Genomic DNA, 15,530 nt, shown 5'->3' on the forward strand with positions numbered 1-15,530 from the left:
TACCCATTCCCTTTCACATCACCTTCTCACACACAACATTGATGTTCCTCAGGGGTCCATCATATCCTCTCTATTATTCAACATCTACCCAACACCCATATCAAATATGATTAATTCTACCTCACCTGTTACAACTAAGCAGACCACACCCAAATCATTAAAATAAAATTGATAGCCCCAAAGACCTCTACAATTGAAAAGCTGAATACTGCCTTAGTACCATCAACAGATGGATGATGAATAACCATCTAAAGCTCAATACCGCAAAGAAAAATTATGACATGTGGACAATGGCAAAAGCACCAGCCTACCGCCATATGGCCCAAGGAACTTGAAACCGCTTCAACAACATCAAGAGAAGTGAGAAACCTAGGAGTATACCCATGGGTTCAGAGCCATCATCAATACTGTATGTCAGTGTCACAAAGTGTGTCTTCTACACAATGAACACACTACGTCGCATCTTCCCATACCTTACATGCCAACATAAACTACAAGCCATCTCACACTCAAACTCCAAGCTTGACTATGCAAACAGCCTATATTTTGCTGCACTCAAATTCATCATACGCAAAAATACAACTCATCCAAACTACAGCCACAAGGCTTCTTCTCTGCCTTCACTTAAGAGAAGAGAAAGCATGACTCCAGTCTAATATCGATCCACTGACTACCTAGAGCTAGAAGAGCCATGTTCAAGGCACTCTGCATTGCCCACAGTGCTTTCCAAGGAAAAGGACCACCATACCGACAAGTTAAATTAAAGCAATATAGACTCCATTCCCCAGCTTCTCTGGCTGCTGCTGCTGCGTGAGGCGCCGGAGCGCCATAAAATCAGCTGAGGCGTACTGCAGGGCGGGTCGTGCCCGGACGTGTGCCTGGGCGAAGACCGGGCTATGAGCGGGCCAGTCTGCACATATCAGCGCCTAGGCGAGGCTGCGCTAGGCCGGGCCCACTCTCCTGGCTCTACCACTCAGAATTTTCCACAGGAAGGTACGGTTTGTTTGAGAGGAGCAACAATGACATATTCTAACATTAATGTACGGGAGTTCACGCCTCTTATGTTTAAATAAATAATTTGGGCTGGGCAAGGTGGAACAAACCAGCGCATTTAATAATAATGATGGGCAAGCAGAAAACACTCCTGTATTAGTTCTCACCAGTACCACCCTTGATGGTTTCTTGCAGCATGTGGTGTGGGTTATTAGTATGGAAATTGAACAAGCAGGGAGAAGATGGTCTCCATCATCGCCGCCTTACACAGGTTTTATAAAAGGACACAGTAACTGAAGCTGAAGAGGATCAAAAGGAGATGGTGCCAATAGATCCACTTTCAGCTAAGGTGGTAATCATGAACTCTGAAAATAATCCAGCCACTAGCCTTCTGTCCCGTCAAGAGGGTAGGCGAGGATATAACATTAAATAGGAGGGGGGGGGGAAGGGGGAACGACACTAAAGCGAATGGAGGAAGGGAAAAAAAAAAATCTTTTAAAAAAACAGCATATAGTCACAAAGAAGGGACAGCAAAGCATTAGCCCAGTGGAGGTTACCAGGGTTTATCAGGTGGGCGAGGAAGGGGCAGTATGCGTTCCTGAGGAGTTTTATGATCGCATTTCACAGCTCATGACTGACGCATTAAAATCTATTATGACCAGTTTGGGAGAGGTGGAGGAGCAGTTACAATCCCTAGAGGGTAATATTGAAGACAGGGGTGGTCTACCGCTGGAGGCATCAGCACAGAGATTAGCTGTTAATCATCAAGGAAATAAAACTTGTTTGTTATCTGTTCAGCAAGTTAGTCCTAGTATCAAAATGATGCAGGCTAATCAAAATGTACGAAGGGGTGAAGCTACAGATTCTTTACTACCCTCTCAATATTCTTTCCAAGCCCCTCCCCTAAGGTTATTAACCCATCAAGAGTCAGCAGGTCTCTTACTCGCTCACAGGTTAGCACAGCTACCTCTTATTCGAAAAGTGCCTTGGATCACCTACATTTACCAACCGATAGTACCCCATATGCATTGATTTTCACTGCAGTCCACCCATTATTAGATGGGATGAAATACTAATCCTCCTCGATCTGTTTGTGAGGAAATCATTATGGCACGTACAGTTCAGTGGGTAGGCCCCACTTTGAATTCAGTGGATGGTGACTGTGTAGTTCTAAACTTTAGAGACCCTCAGCGTGTACGCTTTTTCCTAACAAGCTCCTTTCCAGGAAACACTATGCGGAGTCCACTAGAGTACTTTTATCCTCCCCTCCGGACCAGATTTTCAGAATTAGGTAGATGCACTCCGAGATTTCCGTTGGCAACTTTTGCTCATACAAATAGATTTGAAGTGCTAACAGGGTTAGCAAATACCGATTGATGCCTGACATTATCACCTCCAGGAAATATGAAGGGGGGGTGGGGGGGGGGGGGGGGGGTTTAAAGAAGTTGAGCCCTCCATTGTTGACCAATCAGTGACCCATGACGTGGGCAATGATGAAATGGCAACTTCGGCCTGCCCTGCTTATAACCTAGGATCAGATCGAATGGACATGGATGTTAAGAAGCCAAAAAACTCAAGACTCTGACCTTTCAGTGCTATCTTGGAATATAGCAGGGATTGACACTAAAATGAAAATGTATCAAATTTGCCTGTAGGAGATGGGGTTTGTGGTGGATTTTCATATAAAGGGATTTTGCTCTTTTTGTAAATCAGCAATCCTCTTCAGATCTGGAATGGCAGGGGTGGGCTGGCATTGCTTATGTCCGTAAATATCAATCAGTGAAAATCAAAATGGTATGTTTTTTTAATTATCTGGGTCAGGTACAGTAGACTTGTTAATTAAGACATTTTTATGATAATATGTTTGATCAGTGTAATTCACAGGTGGCTTTCCAAACTACAGGAAGAAATTTGTAGAGTTAACTTCCAAGAGATACCCATTATGTGGTTTGGGGATTTAAATTGCACAATTTGTCAATTTGGTGGCTCGTGAATATGAGAGATGGAAAATAAAGAGGGTCAGCCATTGTCCCATTTAATTCACTCCTATGGGGACGGGATGAATGGAAGTGTAACTTCGAATGATTTGTCTTTACTAAATGATTGCATTAGTGCTTTTTTTGTACAGTGCCCAACCTCTGGGGGGTTACACGCGTTATTGATTTTATGCTATTATCTAGTAGTTTTGTTAAGTTTAGTGGAGGAATATACAGATCTTCCCCACTGTTCTAGTGACCATAATCCTTTAATAGTGTACTTTAAAGTAAAACTAGGACATAAACAAACTTCTGAAGTTCCCATCGGATATAATCCAAATCAAGGTATCCGGTTAAAATGGTATTGGGTCAGTACGCCACTTATAGAGGAGAAAATTATTTCGGAGAACCTCGATCTCATTAATAGCTGCTTATATCAAGAGAGTGCCCCAGGGGTTATCGCTCAGAATTTCCAAGCCTTGGGTATAGCTATTTCATCTGCCCTCACGGTTAAAAGTCATCGCTACAAGGAGAAGCCATTAATACGTTGGTTCAATAGTGCCTGCTCAAAAGCACATAGAAATTTAAAATGTGCCTTACATGCAACTCCCCGTGACAAACGCTAGTCAAGGCTCTTGGGAAGAATTAGAAGGTTACGTCTGATCAAAGGAAACAGGAGCGGAGGACAGAGGCGTGGACGGATCTAGTTGCAGCAATGTTCTTTAAGGACAAAGACATTTTGAGAGGCTGATAATTGTCCAGTGTCCGCAGATGTGTAATCAAAAAATGGATTCCCTGATATTAGGGGACACATGGGAGGCTCACTTTACCCGTGAATTTAACCCTTCAAATGATGTACGTGTTTTAGATAGTCAGGAACCCGAAGGGATTAAGAAAGTGGATCAAGTGACTTTTTAGCGACTATTTCTGTAAAAGAGGCAGAGTATGCCATTACCCTGGGTATCTGCCTTAAAGTCCCTGGTCCGGTTGGGGTACACATAAATGTGTTCACAGATAATATTAGTCTTTGGGCCCTGCTGCCAACAAAATGTTATCAGAGATGCTACTGCTGGCCCCTTGCCGGGCTCATTGAGCGAGTCAATAGTGGTACCCGTCTTCAACAAGCATTTGCAATGCAATAGGTCTCGCATTTACCAGAGTTTGAGCTATTGACATTGTAAATGGCAATGCCTTTTATTTATGTGTTGATTTTTAAAACATAAATAAAAGGCATTTAACAATGCCAATAGCTTAAACTCTCGTAAATGCGAGACCTATTGCATTGCAAATGCTTGTTCAACTTTGACGCTGTAGGATCTTGGACTAACTGTACAAATACAAAGTAACATTTTTGATAACGACATCTTGAATGTAGTCAAACTTATCTTTATCTTTGTGGGACTTAACACAAGTTTAGTTGTGGTTCAGTTACCATCGGGAATGAGGGAGTCCTGCATCACAGCTGCTACCCAGGGCGCTTTGGTTTTTACTGCAAGATTGATTAAGAAAAAAGTAGGCATAATATAGGAATAGCGATAGGGTAGTCCTATAAATCACCGTGGTACCATAAAGAGTACCATCAGCCACAAGAGGTGAGAGCAGGCACACAGGTCAGTAGCCCGCTGCTGGTTGGTCTACACAGGGACAAGCGGAGGAACCACGTCAGACTGACGTGGTCAGTAGGAACTGGGACCAAGACAAAGCCGGGCGTATACAAACCATGCGACTAACGAGGGCTCCGTTGCATCCCATGTGCCATAGGCTATGCCGGGAAGTAAACGTGGGGGCTTCGCTAATAACAGGAAGCGCTAGGCTCTACCGTCATTCTGGGCCCATCAGAAACACAACGAGGCTGAGAGCCCACAAGCCCGTGAGAAGGAGGTCACGAGAGGAGGAGCAGTGATTGACACTACTGACAGCGCACACGCCTGTAAGCACCAGGGCTTACAGTGACAGCACACATCGCACAGGATGGCAACACCATGGCTAAAATACAGAAGGGTAACTAAAGCAGCCTCAGCCTCTCTCTATACAGTAATATTTTGTGGTTTCAATTAAGCTATTGTAGGACGTTTCTTTCGATTTTGACTGGGTCACTTCCTGTGAAAACCTAGTCAGGTAGAGCCAGTGCGGGAAGCAGATCTGCACATAGATCTCGTCCACATGGGCACACGTAGTCAAGCAGGATGGTTTTAGACCCTTCAATAAGGAAGGTTTGCGCATGGTTGGCATCAAGGACTAACTTTACCGTTCACAGTAGATTAAATGGACCAATGAGAATGAGCTGCTGATAGGCCAAGCTAACCCTGTAGGACCGAGGTGCACTAAGCTGTACACAGGGTGCAGCCTCCAAAATCTTTCATAGTGTTAAGAGGATGGATCACCAAGCAGGATCCTCTTGGGATGTATCGCTCCCACACAGATCGGTGCACGAGGGGTTGGGTGGAGTGCACAGGTATGTCCCCCCCACCCAAGCACCAATCAAAGTAGCAGCAGTTATTGCGACGTCCGCGCGCTGCACATGACATTAAGAACAAACAAAAATACATACTCTGACGCGGGGGAACTTCTCTTATGTCCTGTTTAAAAAGAAAGAAAGCATATCCTTCTGATCCTTACAGCAGAAGGACTTTCTTGTGCACGGCGGTGGTCGAACCGTTCACATTCGCCGCAGTTAAACTGTACTGCTGTGGACACAACCAGTATAAACACGGCTTGCATCCTCCCGGAAAGTTTAAAAGCGTAGTTTTATAATGTGGAAAGTTTCTCTGCAGTATTTCGTACAGACCCCTCAACAAAGTCTTAAAAGAGTGAGAGAGTGTGCGCACGTGCGCGCTTTGGATGGTGTAGAAGGGGGCATTGGTTATAATGAGCTCTTCAAAGAATCAGGGGTAGGCTTGCTTAAACCTCAAACCCTAATGAAAATGAGAACACAGACTCTACCTCAGTGCCATTTGCAGATTAGAGTGCCCAGATGCCTCTACTAACCTAAGAAAGCACTACTTGGGGGGAGTGTGACATCCCTCAGTCATACTCTCCTCGAAAATACGCCACGCAATCACTGTTTGTCTTGAGAGCCAGGCCATTCCTATACTTAGGTCACACATGCACGGCCACGACATAGCTCTTCGGCGTTTTGAACACACAATAAGGGAGCGCAAAAAAAGTAACAAATCTAGACAGTCAAAATATTTCTAGAGGGCTCTGCTTGCGTCACGTACTCATTTTCTTCCTGTGAAAAGCTGAAACAGTCCTGAATAACAGCAGATCTGCAGGGGTGTGGAGGCAGACACGCTCTGCAGCAGCGCCTGTCCTGTGCCGGACAGCCTGTCGCAGGCCCTGGCCGAGGGCTGGCCCTGCACAGCCAGGATTTCAATATGACTCAGCCACGCTCCGAATCGGCGTCTAACTCCATTTGTGAGTAATTGGCAATAGTTGCATTCCAACCATGTCAATGAAGCTGGGATTGTGAGCAGCGTGAGAGGGAGGCAGCAAAGCGCAGAAGGCGCAAGACGGGAGTGGGACACGTCTAGAGAGGGGGCATTGGAGGAATGAGAGCTAACAAAGGAGGAGACAGAAAAGAGCGAGAGGAAGGGGATGACGTGCAGGGAGACGAGCCCAAGGGAAGAGAGAGAGAGAGAAGGAAGGAAGAGAGAGAGAGAGAGAGAGAGAGAGAAGGAAGGAAGAGAGAGAGAGAGAGAGGGAAGGAAGAGAGAGAGAGAGAGAGAGAGAGAGAGGGAAGGAAGAGAGAGAGAGAGAGAGAGAAGGAAGAGAGAGAGAGAGAGAGAAGGGAGAGAAGGGAGAGAGAGAGAAGGGAGAGAAGGGAGAGAGAGAGAAGGAGAGAGAGAGAGAGAGAGAGAGAGAGAGAGAGAGAAGGAGAGAGAGAGAGAGAGAGAGAGGAGAGAGAGAGAGAGAGAGAGAGAAGGGAGAGAGAGAAGAGAGAAAGAGAGAAGAGAGAGAAGGAAGAGAGAGAAGGAAGAGAGAAAAGAGAGAGAGAGAGAAGAGAGAAAGAGAGAAGAGAGAGAGAAGAGAAAAAGAGAAAGAAAGAGAAAAAGAGAAAGAAAGAGAAAGAAAGAGAAAGAAAGAGAAAGAGAGAAAGAAAGAGAAAGAGAGAAAGAGAGAAAGAGAGAAAGAAAGAGAAAAAGAGAAAGAAAGAGAAAGAAAGAGAAAGAGAGAAAGAGAGAAAGAAAGAGAAAAAGAGAAAGAAAGAGAAAGAGAGAAAGAGAGAAAGAGAGAAAGAGAGAAAGAGAGAAAGAAAGAGAAAGAGAGAAAGAAAGAGAAAGAGAGAAAGAGAGAAAGAGAGAAAGAGAGAAAGAGAGAAAGAGAGAAAGAGAGAAAGAGAGAGAGACACCGTAATATCGTGGCCTACATAGCGTCTGTATTGTGTTCTAAATAAAGTAAATAGTAAAATAGCATTCATTTGAACTTTATAATAGAAAATCTAAAACACAATGAAAGCATTTTTGTAAGTCATGTTTAGGCCACAATATTTGTTATGGATGTTGTGACATACAGCCCTCTCTCTAAACTTGCAAGAGACACGGGAGACCTAGATGAGCCAGGAGAGATTGTGAGAAGATGAAGGCTGGGGTAGGGTAAAGGGGAGAGAGAGAGAGAATGGAGTGGAGCGAGAGAGATAAGGGAGAGGCACACACCGTGCGCAGCCCCATACCTCCCTCGCAGGACTAGTGGCAGGGGTGCTGACTGCAGACAGGGGGAGGGAGGAAAAGCGAAAGCACGCGTATGGACAAAAACATGAGCGCACGTGTCAAAGATGGCGTCGGGCTGTCCACATGCGCGTGCATTTTTTGTCCCCACGCGTGCATGTTTAGCTTTGCGGCCGGCGAGAGCAGCCATGTTTGTCCATCTGGACGCACGTGCATTCAGCTTTGGCTGAATCGATCACAAAAAGTCCTCTCCATGGCGAGGGCAGTGCATGCGTTGCTTTCGCCAGGCGAGACCTAAAAAGGGGGATAAGATTGACTCAGGCTACTATAGGCAGATCTCACTGATTCTACCATAAAGGTTTTAGGAAAGGTGCTCTTGGTTCAAGAAGATTGGGCATCCGCCAATCATCTGTTGTCAAAGGTCCAGTACGATTTTCGGCAAGGCATGGGTACAATAGAGCAATGCCTCAATTTGTACCAGATTGTCAATAAGTATACTAGTCCATAAGGAACTCTTTACATCTTGCCTTCATGGACTTATCCAGTGCATTTGAAACTGTCCATCAGGACAAATTGTGGGATATGATGGGCGATACGAGAGGGAGGTTACCCTATTACGCAGGTTACACTCTGATACTATAGTGAGGATACGGTATGGCCCTAATGTTGAGAAAATAAACCCTATATTGTTAACGAAAGGGGTTCGCCAAATTTGCATCTTGGTCCCTTTCCTAGTTCTTATTTATACAAATGGTTTAGAGGCAAACTTGTTGAAGGAAAATCTTGATTATCCTAAAATCAGTAGAGATTCCATCCCCAATCTATTATACGCGAATGGCGCTGTCTAAATTGAAAGGACAGCAAACAGGCTACAGAAATTCCTCAATACCTTTGTACATTTTATAGAGTCCCTGGATTTAAAAGTGAATCGGAAGGAGAAAAAAAAGCGGTAGAGAATAATTTTACTCGAAGGCTTTTGATGGTACCTAGACTCAAGGTCCTTTTGCCATTATGCACTAGGTTTAGGACACACAGAGGACAGACTTAGCCATGCCCTGTTGTTGATATGGGTGAAGATTTGTCTTACTACAGAATTAGAACTTACATGGTCAATTATATCAGACTGTCTTCCGAGTCATCAGACAGGGAGTTGACTACCCAACCTCAATGTTATCTTTCCTCCCTTATGAACCCACAACACAGATTTTATTAGACCAGGTTTAGTCGGTCTCTTTTGGTAGCCTTTTCACAGCAATGTGGTTGGGCAAACACTCTTTTGTTGTACCCATGTAACACAACAAAACTCATATATAGACAGTTTTAGGTTTCTTCTCTCGCTGGAATCTGTTGACATCTGTTTTTCAGTTTTACATTTTATTAAAGGAGTGATTGCAATAAGAAAAGAGGTATGGATAAAGGACAGCAGGAGAGTTTTGTACTCCGAGACCACCAAGATTACATGCTTTAGACAATCTCTCTTCGTTACATAAATACTGTAATATTTTAGATTTTGTGGGAACTAAAGGAAGGGAGATTTGTATTTAATTGACCGGATATTGTAATTTAATACGTATTTTATTAATTTTGAAATTGATGTTTGTGTGCAATATTTATGTTCTTATGATGATTGAGAATGTATTTTTTTGTGTTTTTATGATAAATACATGAAATCGAATAAAGCTAGTTTCACTTGCAATACAAACCAAAAGAACTCAAGAAACTCCAGGCTTGCGCCACTTATCACACAACCTTACCATAACAAATCCATAGGAGTCACTGTTCTCAGTACAAGCCATCAAGCTCTGGAACTCACTCACAGCCAGCGTTAGAAGCACTCAAGAGCATATGCACTTAAAAAGACAAGTTAAAAATATGGCTATTTCCCAGACAACAGCACTACCCCACGTCCTAACAAAAGAAAACAGTTGCAGCCTCAAGTGCTATCCCAAGCCTGCAACCCATAGATTGGAAACCACGCAACCAGCAATCTGCTTTCTATTAGCAGGTAAGCCAAGAAAGGCTGACTCATGGTTCGCCGTAGCATTATATAGTTGAGTACATGCATATAACGGATATGACCAACAAGAACATAATAAACAGAGGCCAGCAGCAAATTGTAACTTCTACCTCTTACACTTACATAAAACCTATTAGCTATAAGGGCTGGCTATCACCAGCACAGTACAGGCGCAAAAAAAAGAAAAAAAAAGAATCTGCAAATGATTAGGCATGAAATAGCTGAAGAGATCTGGCACACTGCTGGACACTTCAGAGGACTTGAATATAGTCTACCACATCAGGTCCCAAATATCTATATACGCTGAGCTTTTCTTTACATCTCACAAGAACACTCCGATATGGGAGGAAAATCAATGCACATCCCAACAGATCTCTCCACTTCTCTCTCCCGCCAGCCATGGCAGCTCAGGACCACGTCATCTCAGATTTGCAACCCAGTGCAGTAACAATTAAAGCAGACTATTTCATAAGAAATATCATAAAGGGACCTGCAGAGCTGTTCAAAGCTACCAGCATGCTGAAAACCAAAAAGACTGAGCACCTGTGTCTTATACTTCATCATCCAAGACACAGCTACGCGATGCGTCCCATAACACGATAACCTCACCTTGGTGGTCAGACATGTATGCTGTAGCGGCCGGTATTGGAGGAGAGGGGTGGGAAAGACATGACAACAAGAAAAGGGACAAAAGAAAAGAAAGGACTTACCTGCCGCCTGTAGCTCGCCGCTTCGCCAGTCTTCTCCTCTCGTGCCTCCCCTGCCGCCAATCCTGAAGCTGCTCTCAGGCATGAAAGCAGCTTCAGGATTGGCCTGAGCGCCAAGGATTTGCGCTCCCAGGGAGACTGGGAAATGCAAAAACAATTGATGGACAGAATGCAGAACAATGTCATGCATTCATCCCAGTACAGAGATCTGGGCCTAAATCCATTGGTTTTTTGCTCACCATGCCAACCAGTTTGAACCCAGCCATATGCAAGTCAGTCTTGACCCTGTCCACAATGGGAACAGTCCAGCCCAAATTGCCAAGCCAGGTCCTCCCTGGACTGGAAACAAGCATCCTAGGACCGGTTTCTGAGTTTCACCCCTCTTCAGCAAGGATAGCTTGACTCCAGTGGCATGGAGAGCACAGGACCCACGTCTGGGCCAGGGAGACTGGGAGCCTGTGCTTTGCAGTCTCCGACCCAGCAACACAGCTGGGTTGGAGAGACCCTCAGTGCGCATGACTGTTTGGCAGGCCTGAGACAGCCGGCCAAACCATCACATGCACCGATAGCGGGGCCAACAACTCCCTTCGTGCCTATCATACCCCTAGCCCGCCAACAAGACTCGGCCTGAAAACAAAATAACACAATTAAAAGCCGGAGGTTATCATCGTTTTAATTATTTATTCTTTAAGCCCTGGCGGGGGGGGGGGGGGGGGGGGGCGGACTCAAATGCTCCACCGCGATAGCGGAAACACTAACCACACATGACCAAAACATGGAACCTTTTCAACTATACACCCTACCTACACTGTGTAGCGTGCTACCCAATGTACGCAAGCCCATCAGCACCCCACATAGGAGTAGTGAGTACTACATAAATGCTGCAGTAAGATACAATTATGCAAACAACATCCTGTTATGTATCAAGTATTTCCAGACTACTGATGTTCAGGGCAACACTTTCTTGGTTAGCGTCATATATTTATTTTTGTCCATTTGGAAAAAGGCAACACAATAGGAAACAAAAGAGTTTTTTTAAAAATGAAGAAAAAAAAAACCTAGATATTTACAACGTGCAATAACAGTGATGCAGACATTGCTACTAAACCTAGTCTTGATTGGGCCAAAGAGGTACTGATGTATGAACATCCAGGCACCATTAGTTTTTTTAAAGAATGCTCTGCTAGTGGGATGTGCATAGAATGCATTTAATTGAAGATGACCTGGCCCATGTTCTCAATCATGACAAGCAAGTGCCAATTTTGAATTAAAAACGTCAGTTTTCTTTCTATATTCCCTTTACGTCCTACTACCATATGCTTTCAAGGAAAGATTGCCCACAGGCAATGAAGCGTTAGTACAAGCAGGTGTAAGCCTGGTGTATGACTCAAGAAGTTAGGGTATGGTAAATGTATAGATTGTCTTACAAGTGTTATTTTACATATTTCAGTGAAGGTCATATGTATAAAAAGTAGTGCTAGTCTTTTTGAATATGCCCACACAAAGGCTTAAATATCTCTACCAACACCTGAGATCCCCATGGTGATCTAGCTAATAACTCATGAACAAGCACAACCACGCCTGCCACTTTCTTGAACATGATTATTTGGTATACCAAGAAGAGAAAGACAGTGCCAATAGAGAGCTGCTTGAACTTCACAGTCTCAGCATGGAACCCCGTCTTTCAAAATATACAAGCAGTTGCTTCCTTTATGTTAACTTAATGCAGGTTTCACAAGACACATGGAATTTACTGATGAAGCCTAGTCTTATCTTAAGAAGCTGCTATTACTAAGGTACAGTGCTTTGAACAAGGCATGCTGATGAACAGGCAAGAAGTTAAGATGAGAGAGCACAGGTGATTTGCTTTTAACTCTGTCAACAGTTGTATTCTATAACGGCTGAAGGCACCCTCAGGATTGTCTTGGGGAGTTGCTGGTAAACGCTTCTGTAGTAATCTAGCACTGCTATGACACCAACACAGTTTGGCTTGTGAAACGAATGGTTGTATAAGTCATGGATTCAAAGGCTTCCAATTAACACAGTAAATAAACTAATCAGTCTTGCAGCCGTTCAATTTGAGAAAACAGACACATTACTTGTTAAGTTTACTCGGTAATGAGAATTTTTGGCACAAGGGACAGATTCTGTTTGAACACTACTGTATCTTTGCGGAACACACTGTGTGGTGACAGGGGGACACAGCTTGAGTCTCAAGCTACAGGAGTAAGCTATTCCAGTAAGAAGTAGGCTTTCCATGAGATATGTTGAAAAACAGATTTATTCATAGGGCTCATCAACTCTATTAGGGCAATATTAGCTGCCCATGAGAGGCCATATTCACACCAGGAAAAAGTTACTACATCAATAGAACAGTGAAGAATACTTTTCTGGTTTGGGGGGGGGGGGGGGGGAGACACTTCATGCAAAATGCATTAGACACCATATGGAGCTTAAATTAGGGAAACTTGCAGAGTGGAAGTCTGACAATAGCTTCTTCGTGCCACATTTTGAAAAACTGGACCGTTGTTCCTAGTTCATACAACCAAGATAGGAAGCCTGAGCACTTCCAGCTCAGAACACTGTTTAGAACTGATCTGTGTTTTTTTGTAGAAAGATTCTGCTGAAGGAAGATAAATAATCTATAGTGGGGTTTCGCTCTATGTGTCAAGCACAGGATTGTGCAAGGACAGATGTATTGGTATTGTCTGTGAAAGCTGTGTCAAATCTGAACAGTTCGTTTTGATATGTGACCTGTAGACAACCTAACTGCCTTTCCTAAATAAGTAGTACATTCCTTTAGAGCAGAGGTCTTCAAACTGGGGGAGGGGGGGGGGGGGGTTGGCAGTGTAAAGAGAACCATCATGCTTTGTTTTTAATGTCAAAAACGTGAGCTGTAGTGAGCTACCCTGTAATGGGCCATCACTAACTACTGGTCATTTATATCCTGACTGGAAGTATGTGTAAAAAGGAGTAACAGAGCTCAACTGCAATGTTTAAATATGTTTGGACATATTTAAACATTGCCAATTTAGCAGATTGATTTATTTACCAACCACTGGTTTAGAGTCACATTCTGCCTAGGACATACCAGTATAAACCCCTTCTACACCATAACGTATCATTAAGCAAATAGGAAAAAATGTGAACACACACACACACAACAAATGTCCAATTACTTACAATTTGGAATCCGCAAATGATCGAACTAAACACTGGTCCTTCTTAACATTTGTGCTGTCATCGCTGCAGCTGGGAGATACGACCTAATAAGTGGAGGGGGGGGGGGAAACATACATATTTTAAAACATTTTAGGTGAAATAAGGATGTCAAATGGAAGACTAATTTTAGAAGACAAACTGCAATAAAGGTAATAATAATAACATATGTGCTTTAGGAACAGCGAAAGGAGCCTTTCTGTGGCACTCTTTCTGTACTGTGTTAGAAGGTCAGCTTACTTTGAGACCTTGTCCACCCCTCAAGATGGGGTAAATGAAAGAACTGTAGTATCCGGGTACGTGGGGTTGTGGGATGGAAGCATTCCTCCAACACTATGCTAATAATTCCTATTCCCTGAGATATTAGCTGCACATCTATTATACACAAGAACTGGAGGATGGACGTAGCCAGCAATAGAGCAGAACAGATCTAGAACCAATATGCTTTAGGTACTACACCAACATATCTATAGGTTAAACTATAGATTAAACTGCAGCAATGACAATCAAAAGTTCCCTGGTAATGTGGGCCTCTCTTGAAGACAATGGAACACTTTGATTACAAGGGTCACCAGTGGGTTTGCTCACATTCCATGAACTGAGTCACTTTTGCTCAACTAACTTTCTTCTCTAGGCTGGATCTTTCATTTGAATGAAGAGAAATAAGCCATTAACCAATATGCTCATATGAATCTGTTAGGAGGGTAACCATGCTGAAACAGGTTATGAAGCACTACTAGACCCACTTCAATTACGTTATTCAAATTATCCTGTTTAGGTGTTACATATATAATATTTGGCAGCTCAGCAGAAGTCCCACTGGTATACACCAGACTTACTAGTTACAAGCTCTTTGAAGATGCAGTTTACCTTCCTGTTGAGTGGACAACTAGCATTAACGTGCCGAAAGCAATACTAGCTGAGAAATACGTCTAAATACCCTGCTTCCTGCTTCTAGAGTCAAGATGCTTAGTAAGGACAAACAGCTAGTAAGAAAATAAATAAAACACACAAAATTGAAGTGATTAGCTTTATTACAATACAATGTGAAGTAATGCGGAAAAACAAAGGAATCAAAAAGGATTAGAATGTCTGTTCCAAAGATGAATAAGGATATGAAATAATAAGCTTGCAATATTGCCTTTCTTTAAGGTGCGAGTCTGATGGAACCTTTGGTATAAGTTCTTTAGAAAATGGATAGCTCACAATGAATGCTTTCATTTGTTTCAGCTTAGCTGGATGAGGACGGCCGAATCACCAGCAATTCAGGTTTTCCAGGATAGCAATGAATGTCCACCTTATGAATAAGCTTAAAGTGAAGGCACATGAATTTGTGTGGAGTTCCCAAGTAGTTTGGGGACTGCATATCGGAGGACTAGTTCTTATTATATCCCACAATGTATTTTTACTGAGCTGCAAACACAGTACAGAAGTACTGCAAGTGCATCAGAACTTTAACACAGACATTTGTGCTCTTAGAGCTGTTCTTAAGTCCTGATGGGCAAAGTGCAACAAGTATTGGAACACTGAGCGTGAGAGGGATGCTAGTAGTCAAACTTTTGTCAAAGGTCCCCTGAGCCTAAGTTAGGTATGCAGACGGGATGGGACCTTTGACGAAAGTTTGACTACAAGGCCTCCCTTTTACGCCCCCGTGGAAACATAAGTCTCACTCGGTGTGGGTATTCCCCAACAGCCTAGAGGAGGAGGCAGAATTAGGCACCAATGCAGTTCTGCCCGGCAATTGAGGCACATTAGAAGCTTTCTGTAGAGATACAACAAAGATGTTTGGAAAATGAAGTGGTCTATAGAAGCAACCCTGAAGAGGTTGCATCTTTAAAACAGGATATCACAAAGGGCAATCACCAGCATTCTTGCTTTATTCTTTTGAAAGCTTGTGGAAAAAGTCTGACATCTAGAGCAGTATTTTAGCACACTGCATGGGTGAAAGTAG

General features: G+C 43.4%; 1 protein-coding gene across 1 annotated transcript in view; it reads right to left on the reverse strand.

Moving 5' to 3' along the window:
• Positions 1-15,530, reverse strand: part of ARID4A (AT-rich interaction domain 4A) — a 326,144-nt gene that overhangs the window by 287,244 nt on the left and 23,370 nt on the right. Inside the window, exon 9 of the mRNA XM_085626128.1 lies at positions 13,544-13,626. Coding sequence (XP_085482254.1) covers positions 13,544-13,626 — 83 coding nt within the window. The remainder of the gene's footprint in view (positions 1-13,543; positions 13,627-15,530) is intronic.

This window comes from Triturus cristatus, chromosome 9 (assembly GCF_964204655.1).
Source record: "Triturus cristatus chromosome 9, aTriCri1.1, whole genome shotgun sequence".
NCBI lineage: Eukaryota > Metazoa > Chordata > Amphibia > Caudata > Salamandridae > Triturus > Triturus cristatus.